The following is a 12095-nucleotide window of genomic DNA, read 5'->3' on the forward strand; positions in this document are numbered from 1 at the left end:
AAACCAGGATCTTGAAGAGATACACGTGCCTCCCGACATGATCCGCAATGGCCAAGACAGGAAACCACCTAAATGTCCACTGGTGGGTGAGTGGATAAGGAAGACCTGCTTCACACCTGCCTATAACGAACGGCACATGGTTTGCCCTTACGCGAAGGCAAAGCAAAGACTTTTTTCAGACAAACGCTGTGAATCGATCACCAGCAGATCCCCAAACAAGGAACGTTTAAGGAAGTTCACCAAAACAAGAGAAATAGGACATAAAGGTGATGAGGAACGAGGTCTCCTCGTTAGCGACGGAGATGAGGTAAGAATCACAATAATGATAACAGTTTATTTTTGCTATTAAGGCTGGTTTGCCATTGCTGCCAAGAAATCACAAACTTGGGGGTTCAGAAGGATGAACATCTATTTTCTCACTCTTGCATGGGGTCATCGGGCATGCAGGGCACAGCTAGTTCCTCCGCGCAGGGACTCCAGGCTGCAAGCGAGGTGTGGCCAGCCTGTGTTCTCAGCTGAGGCTTTACGGGGCGTGGCGGGCTCCCCAGCTCAGGATTTGGATGTGATTCGTGTCGCAGGTGTGTGTTTGCTGGTTCTGGGCCGGAGGCCGCCTACAGACCCTACGAGGCACATGGGTTCCTTGCCATGAAGACCGCCTCCCCATGCCTGTTTAGCTCATCAGGCCCACAAGGGGACTCTCTTCTCCGGTCTGTTTAGGTGGCTTCTCGTATAATATGGTGCAACCAGGAAGCGACGTCCCATCATCTGTGCCGTGAACGCGATCTGCCCTGGGGGTGTGACACCGTTACCTTGGCCCGTTCTGTGGGCCACGGACAAGGCTCAGGGCCCTCCCCGCCTCAACGGGGAGAGGACTCCACCAGCACACGGACGCTGGGAGGTGGAAGTCACTAGAGGGCTCACCTTAGGGTCTGTGTGCCACGTTATTTCAAAAATCCACTTGCTTGGAGAACGGAGAATGCTATTTAATTTTGCAAATGTTCGTCCATCAGCTCAATGAGGTCTTGGTAGATCTCCCGGGGTGCATCCTGTCCGAGGTAAAAATCCACATGATTGTAGTGCGGGATCAGCTTGTAATAAATAAGCCTGGTGATGTTAGGGAGGAGATTCTCAACATCCCTAGGATCGGCCACACGGTCATGTCCTCCACTCCACACGGCGGTCGGCACTTCCATCTTGGTCACATCGTACAAGGGAGGCGTCCGCTAGTCACGGTGGGAGACAAAGAGAGAGAAGAAACAGTTTTCACAGGGAAGCACATCATGGAAGTAACACCAACGACCAGCTGTTAAGCAAGGTCTCCAAACGCGAGATGTGTGTGCTTGGAATACACCCAGCGATCCACGAGCCTTAAAATGCTAAGGGTGCTTGCAAACACTTCCGCGGGAGCATTTGGGTCGTGAACAAAAACATAAGCCTGTAACCGTCTCGTCCCTGATTTGCACCTTGGGGAGAACAGGAAAGAATCCTGGGGAAGGGGGCCCTTATTTCACGAGGATCATCTTCCTAGTAGCCCTTGCACAGGGACTACGTCCCTTTCGAACAAAATATACGTATTTATGCGTAGGATACACGTAAATACCTCTTCCCATTTGCGGGAATCCGGGCAACAGGGATTAATTGACGCTTGAGCAGACTCTCTGGGGAGCATTGAGGCCAATGGAGGACGACATCGGGAAAGGAGGCGAAGAAGGAGCAGGCCGTCCCCAAGAACGTGGCTGTGCTGTTGATGTCCGGCCCCTTCTCTCGGGTCCTGCAGCCTTTCTCGTGCAGACCCAGCCCATCCCGGCCCGTCGCCCCCCAGCGGCCCAGGGTGACCGGCGGGTGCAGCAGGCCCTCACGCTTCTGGCCTCAGTGGCCAGAGGACAGAGCTGCACACGGCAACCTGGACCCGAGGCTCCCTGGAGCTCCTCGCCTGAGCCCCCGACAGACATGCTGGCTTCTTCTCTGGGACTGCGGCTCAAAGGACGCTCGCTATGAGCTAAGCACGTCCAGTCACACCCTCACTGATGCTTTTAAAATAAGCCTAAGAGGGAGGGGAGCGCCGAGGGCGGCATTTCATTGCCCACGTATCGTGAGTTTACCTCCACATTAAAAAAAAAAAAAGATTTATTTATTTGAGAGCGAGAGAGAGTTCGAGAGAGCAAGCAGGCTCACAAGGGCCAAGAGGGCAGAGGGAGAGGGAGAGACTCTGGAGCCGACTCCCTGCCCCGCAGGCCGACCCACGCTGGGCTCCACCGCAGGCCCTGAGGTTGCGACCTGTGCCGAAATGTGCCGGATGCTGCCCAGGTCGAGCCCCCGGAGCCCCAGCCACCCCACTTTTGAGGCCAGTGAGGCCGTATATGTGTTCTGAACCCACTCTAGAGCTGTCTTCTGCTCCCTGCAACCGGAGCATCCTGACCAGCACCACAACCCGCAGAGCGAACCGCGTCTTCTTGGAATTCCCATGTGCAAACGCTAAGTCCTGACTCGGTCGTAAGTGGGGATAAGGCTTTCCTGAGGGGTCCAGGCCGCAGAGCATATCAGGCGGGGTCCCAGGCTGGGAGGCCGACGGGAAGGGGAGGAGCGCTCACAGAGGAAGGAAAGGCTCCGTGTGGGACCTCCGCCGGCGGGAAGGCTCCTGGCCAGGACCCGCCGCTGCCCCCGAGCTGGGACCTCCAGCCTCCAGGACTGTGGCCGATGGGTCATGTTGCGGCAGCCCCAGTGGTTCATGCACCTCCGCTGGGGCCCCGGGGGTGCGCTCACTCAGGCGTCCAGCCCTTGGGTCCGGATGGGGTCATTAACCCCGGGGACGTGAGACCGAGCCCTGCGTGGGGCTCCGCACTCGGGTGGGGCCTGCCTGAGCGTCCCTCACCCTCTGGCCTCCTGCCGTGTGCTCCCCCCCTCTCTTTCTCTAAAAACAAATACGGAAATAATGAACAAAGAAATCAGTGAAAAAGAAAATATATCATCATTCATTTTGGCGGCAAGATCAGGAATGAAAAGGTTACGTGGGGTGCCTGGGTGGCTCAGCGGTTTAGCGCTGCCTTCAGCCCGGGCCGTGACCCCAGGGTCCTGAGATCGAGTCCTGCATCGGGCTCCCTGCATGGAGCCTGCTTCTCCATCTGCCTGGGTCTCTGCCTCTCTTTTTGTGTCTCTCATGAATAAATAAATAAACAAATATTTTAAAAAAAGAAAAAGTTACATGGACAAGGGGGCAGAGCTGTTGGCACCTGTCACCTTGGCCGGGAGGTTTCCTAGAGCAGGGGTGTGGGGGGCTAGGGGAGCCTGGGCTGCCCCGAGGGCACCGAGCACCCGAGCAGGGGCTGAGCTCTGTTGCAGGGAGCTCACAGCAGGACACAGAGGCTAGGACGGGGGTGGCGGGGGACAGTCTGGGGATGGGATGGAGGAGCAGGCTCGGGGGCAACAGCGGCATCTGAGCAGCCCCCGCTGACTTAGGAGCCACACAGGATGGCAGGGCCCGGGGAGGGCAGCGCGAAAACAGATGTGGCAACCGGGATGCCAAAGAGACATCGCAGCTTGGGGCCAAGATTTTTTTTTTTTTTTTTTAACATTCTTAGTAGTAACGGGTCGGTGATCGCATCGCTCATCCCACCTGCCCCGTTTGTGGTCACCACGTACACTTGGGGCACAGGGGTTGTTTGCTTTCTGCACATGCATGTTGTTCCCTTTCAGTCTGGGGCCTTCCACACCCCCCGAGGTGCTGAGCCTCAGGCTCGTCCGTGCACGCGAGCAGCCCTGCTTCTGAGGAGCTGCGGGCTCGGCGGGAAACCCGGAGGTACAGCCGGCCCGGTGCACCAGGCGGGCTCTGCAGTCACTTGCTCCCGCCCGACGGGCTTTGGTTGCAAGGGTGGCGGGCTCTGGGGTGCAGGGGGTGGGTCTGCGGGGGCTTGGTGTCCGGAGGGAGCCTGACCATCCGGGGGCAAAAGCCAGGGCAGGAGCGCAAATATGCTGCTGGAGTCACCAGTGTCCCCGCCCTGACTTGACCCATACGTCCTTGGTGACTGCTGGTTTCATTTGGGCTCAGTCTCCTTGCACAGAGCCAAATCACGTATGGTTGGCTCCCTTATGAACACGGGAAAGAAGAGCAACACACCTCACGCTGCCATTTAACACAGAACTCTGGTTCCGACGGCGTGGGTGACTGATGCGCCGTTCCCTGACAGACGGCGGAACTTCTCCCCAAAAGTGGCATTTCTGTCCACTTTATCTTTGATCATCCATAGGTCGTTTGTTTTTTGTTTTTGTTTTTTTTGTTTTTTGTAAATTTATTTATTTATTTATTTATTTATTTATTTATTTATTTATTTATTTATGATAGTCACAGCGAGAGAGAGAGAGGCAGAGACACAGGCAGAGGGAGAAGCAGGCTCCATGCATCGGGAGCCCGATGTGGGATTCGATCCCGGGTCGCCAGGATCGCGCCCTGGGCCAAAGGCAGGCACCAAACCGCTGCGCCACCCAGGGATCCCTGTTTGTTTTTTGTTTAACTGAGTCGTAGATGTCATCCCAAAGAATGGTCCCCAAAGTGCTGAGCTTCTTTTTTTTTTCTTTCTTTTTCCTTTTCTTTTCTTTTCTTTTTTTTTTTTTTTTTGAGAAGGAACAAGGGCAGTGGAAGAGGAATGGATGTAAAACCCTGGAACCCCTGGGTGACACTCTGACCCATTAGCAGCTAAATACTGCGGACAATGGACATAATCTCACTTCTCTGCGGAAGCGAAGGTGGTGCCGTTGGCCTTGCATGGTCATGGTGAGGATCCCGGGGAACGACTCAGAACCCGGCCAGACACCCCGATGGACTCAAGTACGAGGTGTGGGGCCACGGCTCAGTGGGCCGACACTACATGCTTAGCGGACGCCACCTGTACCTGGTGGAAGTGCCTCATGTTCTGAGCAGGGTTTCCCCAGTCAAAAGCTTGGAAGAGACCGGAGTTCGCAGCCTAGGGAAGACAGAAACAGAAAAGGGTCACGATGCTGACGTGAGAAATCTGTGAACACAGAGGCTGAGCCACCGCCCACGGACTCCGGGCACAGGAGCCAGAAGCCAACGGGATGGTGAACCAGCTCGCAGAGCCGCCTTCTCATCCCCCCACCCACGCGTCTCCCCCGAAAATGCTCAGATGGCAGCGTCTCTAAGGGACCCAAAACCGTGTGGAGAGCCGCTTACAAGGACGCCTAAGCCAAGGCTCCCTGGACATCATAGTTTCAAAACTTTTAGTATCTTTTCAAAAGGCACCTGCTGTGCATCTCCTGCCTTGAAAGGTGGCTGTTTTATTTTATTATTCTTTACTTTTTTAAAAATTTTATGTATTTAATCATGAGACACCCAGAGAGAGACAGGCAGAGACGCAGGCAGAGGGAGAAGCAGGCTCCATGCAGGGAGCCCGACGCAGGACTCGATTCCGGGACCCTGGGGTCACGGCCTGGGCCGAAGGCAGATGCTCAACCGCGGAGCCACCTGGGTGTCCCCAAAAGCGACTGTTTTAATGTACAAACGGCATCCTTGTCAGGTGTCTAGGATATTATGACCATATTCCCCACTCTCAACAATTTTTGTTGCTATTGAAAGGAACGTTGGGCGAGAGCACCCTTGGGGCCTCCACGTGGGGTGGGCACCGCTCCTCCCGAGGGGTCCACGCAGCCTGCCCCTGTCGCCAGGGAAGGGGCACAGGCTCAGCCTCTGACACACCGTGCTGCCCACTTTTGCTTTTTAATGTTTAGACCTCGGCTATTAGGATGCAAGCGTTCACCCCGTGCTGCACTCGGGGTTCCTTCCACTGGGACCTGCCCCTTACATCGGAGGGAGGAGGCAGGAGACATTCGCATGTGCCCCAGGCGCCTCACGAGGTGATGCTCAGGCTCTTCCAAGGGGTTTTGTGGATTTTGTTTTGTTTTCAGTCTCAGATCTTTTTTTTTTTTTTTTTTTTTTGCACGACCAGCGATTGAATCCTGATTTTTAGCTTAAGACTCTCTCCATCCCGGTGTCGACGGACCGAGGCAATAGTGTGCCACTGCTGCAATTCTGCAGGTTGGCAGCATCGGGAAGCAGAGTGTGGGCCCATCGGGCCGTTGGCTGCCGCAGCAAGCGGATCCGGAGTGAGCACGGGCTTCCCGGGTCGTGCATCTCTCAGCAAGTCACCTGTCTCCCGAGTTCTCGTCCGTGACATGGGAGTGGCAACATGCTCCTCGTGGGGGTGGGGGGCGGTCAGACAGGGTAACGCAAACCAGGTAAAATGACACAGAAACGCACATAAAGTGGGAACGCTGGGGATGCTCAGAACCTCACGGATATGACTACTGCCGTCATCGTCGCCCTTGCCTTAGCCGTGTGCGTGGCCCGCAACCACATCTTCCATCTCCTCCCGACGCGTCCTCCTGGTTCTGTCCTCAAGAAGACTTCATGTCACAGGAGGAGAGAGCTATTGAAGAGCAGCCTGCTGAGAGGTGCATAAGGGACCGGCGGGGACGTTTGTAGAACGGGGGTCACCATGCCCTCCCCGGAAGCCTGTTTACCAGAATCCGGTGAGACGGAGTGAAGCCACCCTCATGAGTAGACGTGGAGTTTGAGGTGCGCCACCCAGAAGGCCGTGCCCACCGTGGGCTCCCTGCCTCCTCCCCAGAGGAGGCCCTATGTCCTGAGCATCCTCCTTCCTGCAGGAATTCGGAGGCTTACCTCCTGGGCGGGTGGACTCTGCACCGGGGTTCAGAAGTCCTCAGACCATTGACAGCAGCGCCCCTCAGCCGTGAAGCATGGAACCCGCTTATTAGGGTGTGGGATAAAGTGCAAATTCCTGGGGATCCCAGGTGCACTCAGTCTCTGGAAAGATCTTTTGTCTCCCCTTCCCTGTCCGCTCCCCAAACACACACACTCATACGTGGCGACTCCAGGGACGCGTGGGGGGCTCGTGGTGGAGCCTCTACCCTCGGCTCAGGGTGTGACCCCGGGGTCCCGGGATCGAGTTCCGCATCGGGGGTCCCTGCATGGAGCCTGCTTCTCCCCCTGCCTGTGTCTCTGCCTCTCTCTCTGTGTCTCTCATGAATAAATAAGTAAAATCTCTAAACGATAAAAAAAAAAAAGGTGACTCTAATTGGATTTGATGTATCTCTGAACTTGCTGGGTGTTGAGTAAAGCAGTAGGACACAGAAAAACCTCAAACTGAGGGCACGACCAGACACCACTGACCCAGTGCGGCCCCTCTCTAACGTCTCGTTTGCTCACAGTGAAGCACGACCTGCATGGCCTGGAATGGCCCACGCGCCGGTAGGAGGATGAGCAGGTCCTTCCGGAGCCGCTTGTGTCATGGTGTAGAAGGTTCTCTTAGAACTGAGGACCTTCCAAAAGAGGAAATACAAGCTTTCCCTACAAAAGGCGGTTTGGGGGCAAATCCGGAAGCCAGAGTTGGGTCGGAACACGTGGGAAACAGACAGTACTGAGGGCGACGGGGGCAGCGAGGAGAGTGGGAGGCGAGCAGCAGCGGGCTCTCGGAGCTGCTCCTCTGGCCTTCGCGGCTCCCCTGCCGGGAAGGGGCACCCACCTGCGCCCAGTGCAGCATGTTCTGGACAGACGTTCCCGCGGAGCTCTGCGCCAGGTAAACATCCAAGCGACTCTGCAAAGTAAAGAGAGGACTTGTCACCCGGAGCCCAACCTAGGACCGCGGGTGTGCCTGAGGGTTCTCACTCTCCGGGGAATAAGCACGTCCCCTCTTGGGCCTGGCCCGTCCTGTGCAGCCTTCATGGAGGCCTGAGGACAGCCTGCTGGTCGAAGGTGCTAACACCCCTTTTCTCTCTGGCCTCACCTCGGACAGGTCCCTGCAACTTTGCTCACCCTGCATCAAGTCCCCAAGCACATGGCAAGCGGGTGGTTTATCACGAGACATGGAAAAAAAGATCTGAATGTTTCCTTTGCTTTCTGGTTTGAACGATGTAGTAAATACTCCACCGGGCTCCCTGAAAGTTGGTGGAACATAATCCTCCCAGTATTACGACCTTCATTAACATTCAGACTTTTTCTGAATTAAAAAAAAAAAAAGATTTTTTTCACATTTTCCACTGCTTTTTTTTTTTTTTTAGTATACAAAAGAGTTATATTTTTCCACCAAAGTGAGCATAGAAACATCATGGCGCTTAAAAAAAGGCGGGGGGATCCCTGAGTGGCTCAGTGGTTTAGCACCTGCCTTCGGCCCAGGGTGTGATCCCGGAGTCCCGGGATCGAGTCCCACGTCAGGCTCCCTGCATGGAGCCTGCTTCTCCCTCTGCCTGTGTCTCTGCCTCTCTCTCTATCATAATTAATTAATTAATTAATTAATTTAAAAAATTCTAAAAACAAAAAAACAAAAACCCACAACCCCCATGAGCTACCCAAGCCGACCGAATCAAGACCAAAATCTCTAGGGTTGAGTTCTGGACGTGTGTATGCCTTCAGGGCTCCACAGACTCTGCGCATGCACCTCTGCCTATCCTCCACTAAAATAAACATACTTGCAGAAACTGTAATATCCCACAGGACGGTCCCCAACAGTGGGGGGAAAAAAAGGGCAATCTGATTGCACAAATACTCAATGGAGGCCCTCGGTGAAGGTTCAAGGGCGTCCTGACCCGAAGTCTTCCTTGAGCTGACTCTTAGGCCATGTCAAGAGGGTGCTTTTGAAATTGTCTCCATTGAGTTTGCTTACATGTTTTTTGTTTTGTTTTGTTTTTTGCTTAAAGGTTTTTACTTAGCTTTGCCCACCTGATAGGCTTCCATCTAAGCAATGGGCGATCCCAACTGCCCCAGTGGCTGAGACCGGAGGGAAGGAACGTGAAATCCGGTGCTAAGCCTAGCTTTCCATACACCGCCTTTTATGAATCTTGCACGAAAGCAAGACAAGTATTAATCAGTGTTTTCCACTAACAGAGGGAGACGAGGCTGTGGGCAGAAGTCTGTGAGGGAGGCGGACACCATTTTTAGCTTTGTCCTGCTTCCTCCCTGGCTGTGGAGGTAGACAGTGGCTCCCCACTTCTCCCTCCCACTCTCTGGGTCAGCTTGTGGTAACTGGGGAAGAAAAGATTTCAGCTGGAGAGGACTCGCAAGGAAGCCCAGCTACTCCCCTCTCAGTGGCCCCTGAACCGCGAGCCCGTACCAGTCACTGGAAAGCTGTCCTTTCATCCCTCTGGGTTACAGAAGTAAGTGGTTCCCATGATGACTATTTCCAAACCACTTGTGAAAAAATGGAAAACTGGCTTAAAAAATACAGATGCCCGAACTTACTCCCCAAAATCCTGCTTCAGTAGGTCTGAGCGAGGGCCTAGGTGCAACGAGATAGGTTCCTAAATCTCAGCCTTCAGTAAGCAAGGGGCTTTCCAAGGGGGCGTGTAGGCCAACAGCAAGCATTGGGGAGGATGCTCAGCGGCCGAGTGCTCTTCTCAGGTCCACCTGGTGGACTCCCCAGCGTTGGTTGGAAACCACCAACCCATAACTTCAGTTCAGGAGACCCCAAAAAGGCGCTCGAGATGTGGTTTCCACGTGATTCAGGACAAGCTCTCCTCACCCCTGCGCAACAAAACAATCCATGCCTTGGATCCAACTACTTACGCGTACCATGTTTAAGTTTTTCGGATCAAATCCACTCAACGTGAATAGGAAGTTGCTGCAAATGTGACGAAAGAGCTTCCGGCTGCACACCTTTGTGGCAATGAATTGGTCAAAAAACGTATGAGGGTAGAACATCTTGTCACCAAATAATGCCTGCAAGTTAATAAGCTACCGTCAGATCTCACAGATGTGGATGTCGAGCAGGGAAAGGGAGACAAGGACTGCACCGTGGTGATCCCTGCCTGGTGCCGGTCCTCAGTGACACATGGAGGCTGGTTAGATTTTGTCTTTGGTTTTCCCAACGCACCTTGGTGGTCTTCCCAACTCTCCTCTGGATGCCTTTTCCCCAAGATTGTCTACTTGGGGTGTTTTTGGAATGACTCCTGAGAAAGTGGTCCCCGTAGGAGATCGTCACAGCTTTGGAGTCAGGGGTACCTTGCTTCGATTCTGGACTCCGTCTCTTAGGCCTCCAGGAAGTATTTAATTCCTATTATCCAGAACGTTCTCAAGCATGAAGTGGAAGATTAATACGCAGCATGTTGCACTGCTGTGAAGACAATCGGCCATGCTTAAAGGTGCCTACTGCAGTTTCTAGACCCTAGTAAATGTCCCCAAACAATAACGACTCGGATAATTGATGAACGATACTAAATGAGCCACTTCTTCCAAAATCTTTCAACAAAGTCCTCCAGAGGCAAAAGCCCAACCTCCCCCAAACGGATCTCTACTAGTGGAATTTCAGGCCACGTTGCCATTTAGTTGAACTTTACCTTCTGAGCGTTAGGAATCCCTTCAAATTGGAACGTGAATTCATATCTAATTCCTGGGCATAGAAGACGAATCTTGCCTTTGTCTCACAATAACTAGTTTTTATCATCTCAAGATAATATACCAGATACAGAGATGAAAAGGTATATTTTATAATTATTTTATTTATTTATTAGAGAGAGAGAGAGAGAATTAGTGGGAGGAGGGCAGAGGAGGCAAGCAGACTCCCCTCTAAGCACAGAGCCCAGGGCAGCTCGATCCCAGGACCCTGAGATCCCGATGGGAGCTAAGGTCAGACGGTTAACTGACTGAGCCACCCAGGAGCTGCCCCTGACAAGATATTTCTTGATTCTGAAAACTTTTGGAAACATCTGTTTACTGTAATAAACACTGGTGTATCTTCCTCCTGGAATCCTTCATCGACAGCCAGTTACAACCAAAGACCAATCATAATTAGCATTTATTTTTATTTGCGGTAATGCATGATGAGATCTCACCCTCTGTTAAACTCGAGCCAGTAAATTCCTACTGGGTATGGTTGGTGGAATTCCGAGTTTGAAAAGTGGTTACTTTATATGGTCAAAGGTCATCTTCATTTAACGGAATATTTGGTATCTGTGGAATATCAATAGAATCTACGACGTATCGTGACTTCATATGCCCGTTCCTGCCAGAAAGAGAGGCTGCAAGGCGTTAATCTAGTTCACACCTTATTTATTTAGGTCTGGAAGGCAGTAGTCAGCCACGGCAGACGTTATCTGATTCATTCTGGCCTCTCATTCATTTTGTCACAATCACTGGGACCCTTCAACAATCTACTACATAATGGATTTAACCTACTTATCAAATTGTAACTCTGTGTGTAGCCATCTACGTGACAATAATTAATTAGCAGCCACAGACACATGAAGTCAACTTTTTTTTTTTAAAAAAGAATGGCTTCCTCTTCCTTTTTAAAAAGATTTTTTTTAATTTCAAACATTTTTTCTGTTTTTTTCTATTCTACTAAGAGAATTTATTTATTTTTTATTATTTTTTAATAATAAATTTATTTTTTATTGGTGTTCAATTTGCCAACATACAGAATAACACCCAGTGGAGAGAGAATCTTAAGCAGACTCCACGCCCAGTGCGGAGCCCCCCTTGGGGCTCGATCTCACGACCCTGAGATACTGACGGGAGCTGAAATCAAGAGCTGGACGCTCAATCCAGTGAGCCACCTTAAAGATTCCATTTTAAAGTAACGTGGGGCTTGAACTCACAACCCGGAGATCGAGAGACACAAGCTCTTCCGACTGAGCCGGCCAGGCGCCCCTGAACGTACCTTTTCAAAGAAAGTTTGCATCTATTCTATGTGCTCAAGTGTGATCATCTAAACAGGCTAGTACACGGGTAAGTGATTAAAATAGAAAGCAGGGTCTGATTCTAATTAGTTAACTTTTATTTTTCATCACCAGTATCTTCATCATCCACACTTGGCAGAAAATCCACGTGAAAGGGAAGTGCCAGTTCATAGGTGTGACCGACCATCAACGTACGATGTGAAGAAGGAGGTCACATCTGCCACGGAGGGCCTTTGCTCTTTGTCCTGGCAGCTGGTGGTGAAAGAGCCTGGAGGCCTCTGACTTCACTCTACCTCCACCCGTGCACGCATGATGCAGCAAAATGACCACATGTCAACCCAGGACAGGTAATGGCTCCTTCATCCTCCCCTCAAGAGAGGGTGGTAGCGCAGGCA

General features: G+C 52.3%; 1 protein-coding gene across 4 annotated transcripts in view; it reads right to left on the reverse strand.

Moving 5' to 3' along the window:
• Window positions 1–314: 314 nt before the first annotated feature.
• Window positions 315–12095, reverse strand: part of LIPK (lipase family member K) — a 47883-nt gene continuing 36102 nt past the window's right edge. For 3 of the 4 annotated variants that reach the window (XM_055323217.1, XM_055323218.1, XM_055323215.1), the window contains 4 exons: window positions 9596–9742; window positions 7554–7625; window positions 4887–4958; window positions 315–1223 (listed from right to left, as the gene is read on the reverse strand). In XM_055323217.1, coding sequence (XP_055179192.1) covers window positions 984–1223; window positions 4887–4958; window positions 7554–7625; window positions 9596–9742 — 531 coding nt within the window. In that variant the 3' untranslated portion in view covers window positions 315–983. The remainder of the gene's footprint in view (window positions 1224–4886; window positions 4959–7553; window positions 7626–9595; window positions 9743–12095) is intronic. The other variant, XM_055323219.1, reaches the window with a different exon arrangement.

This window comes from Nyctereutes procyonoides, unplaced genomic scaffold (assembly GCF_905146905.1).
Source record: "Nyctereutes procyonoides isolate TBG_1078 unplaced genomic scaffold, NYPRO_anot_genome, whole genome shotgun sequence".
NCBI classification, from domain to species: Eukaryota; Metazoa; Chordata; class Mammalia; order Carnivora; family Canidae; genus Nyctereutes; species Nyctereutes procyonoides.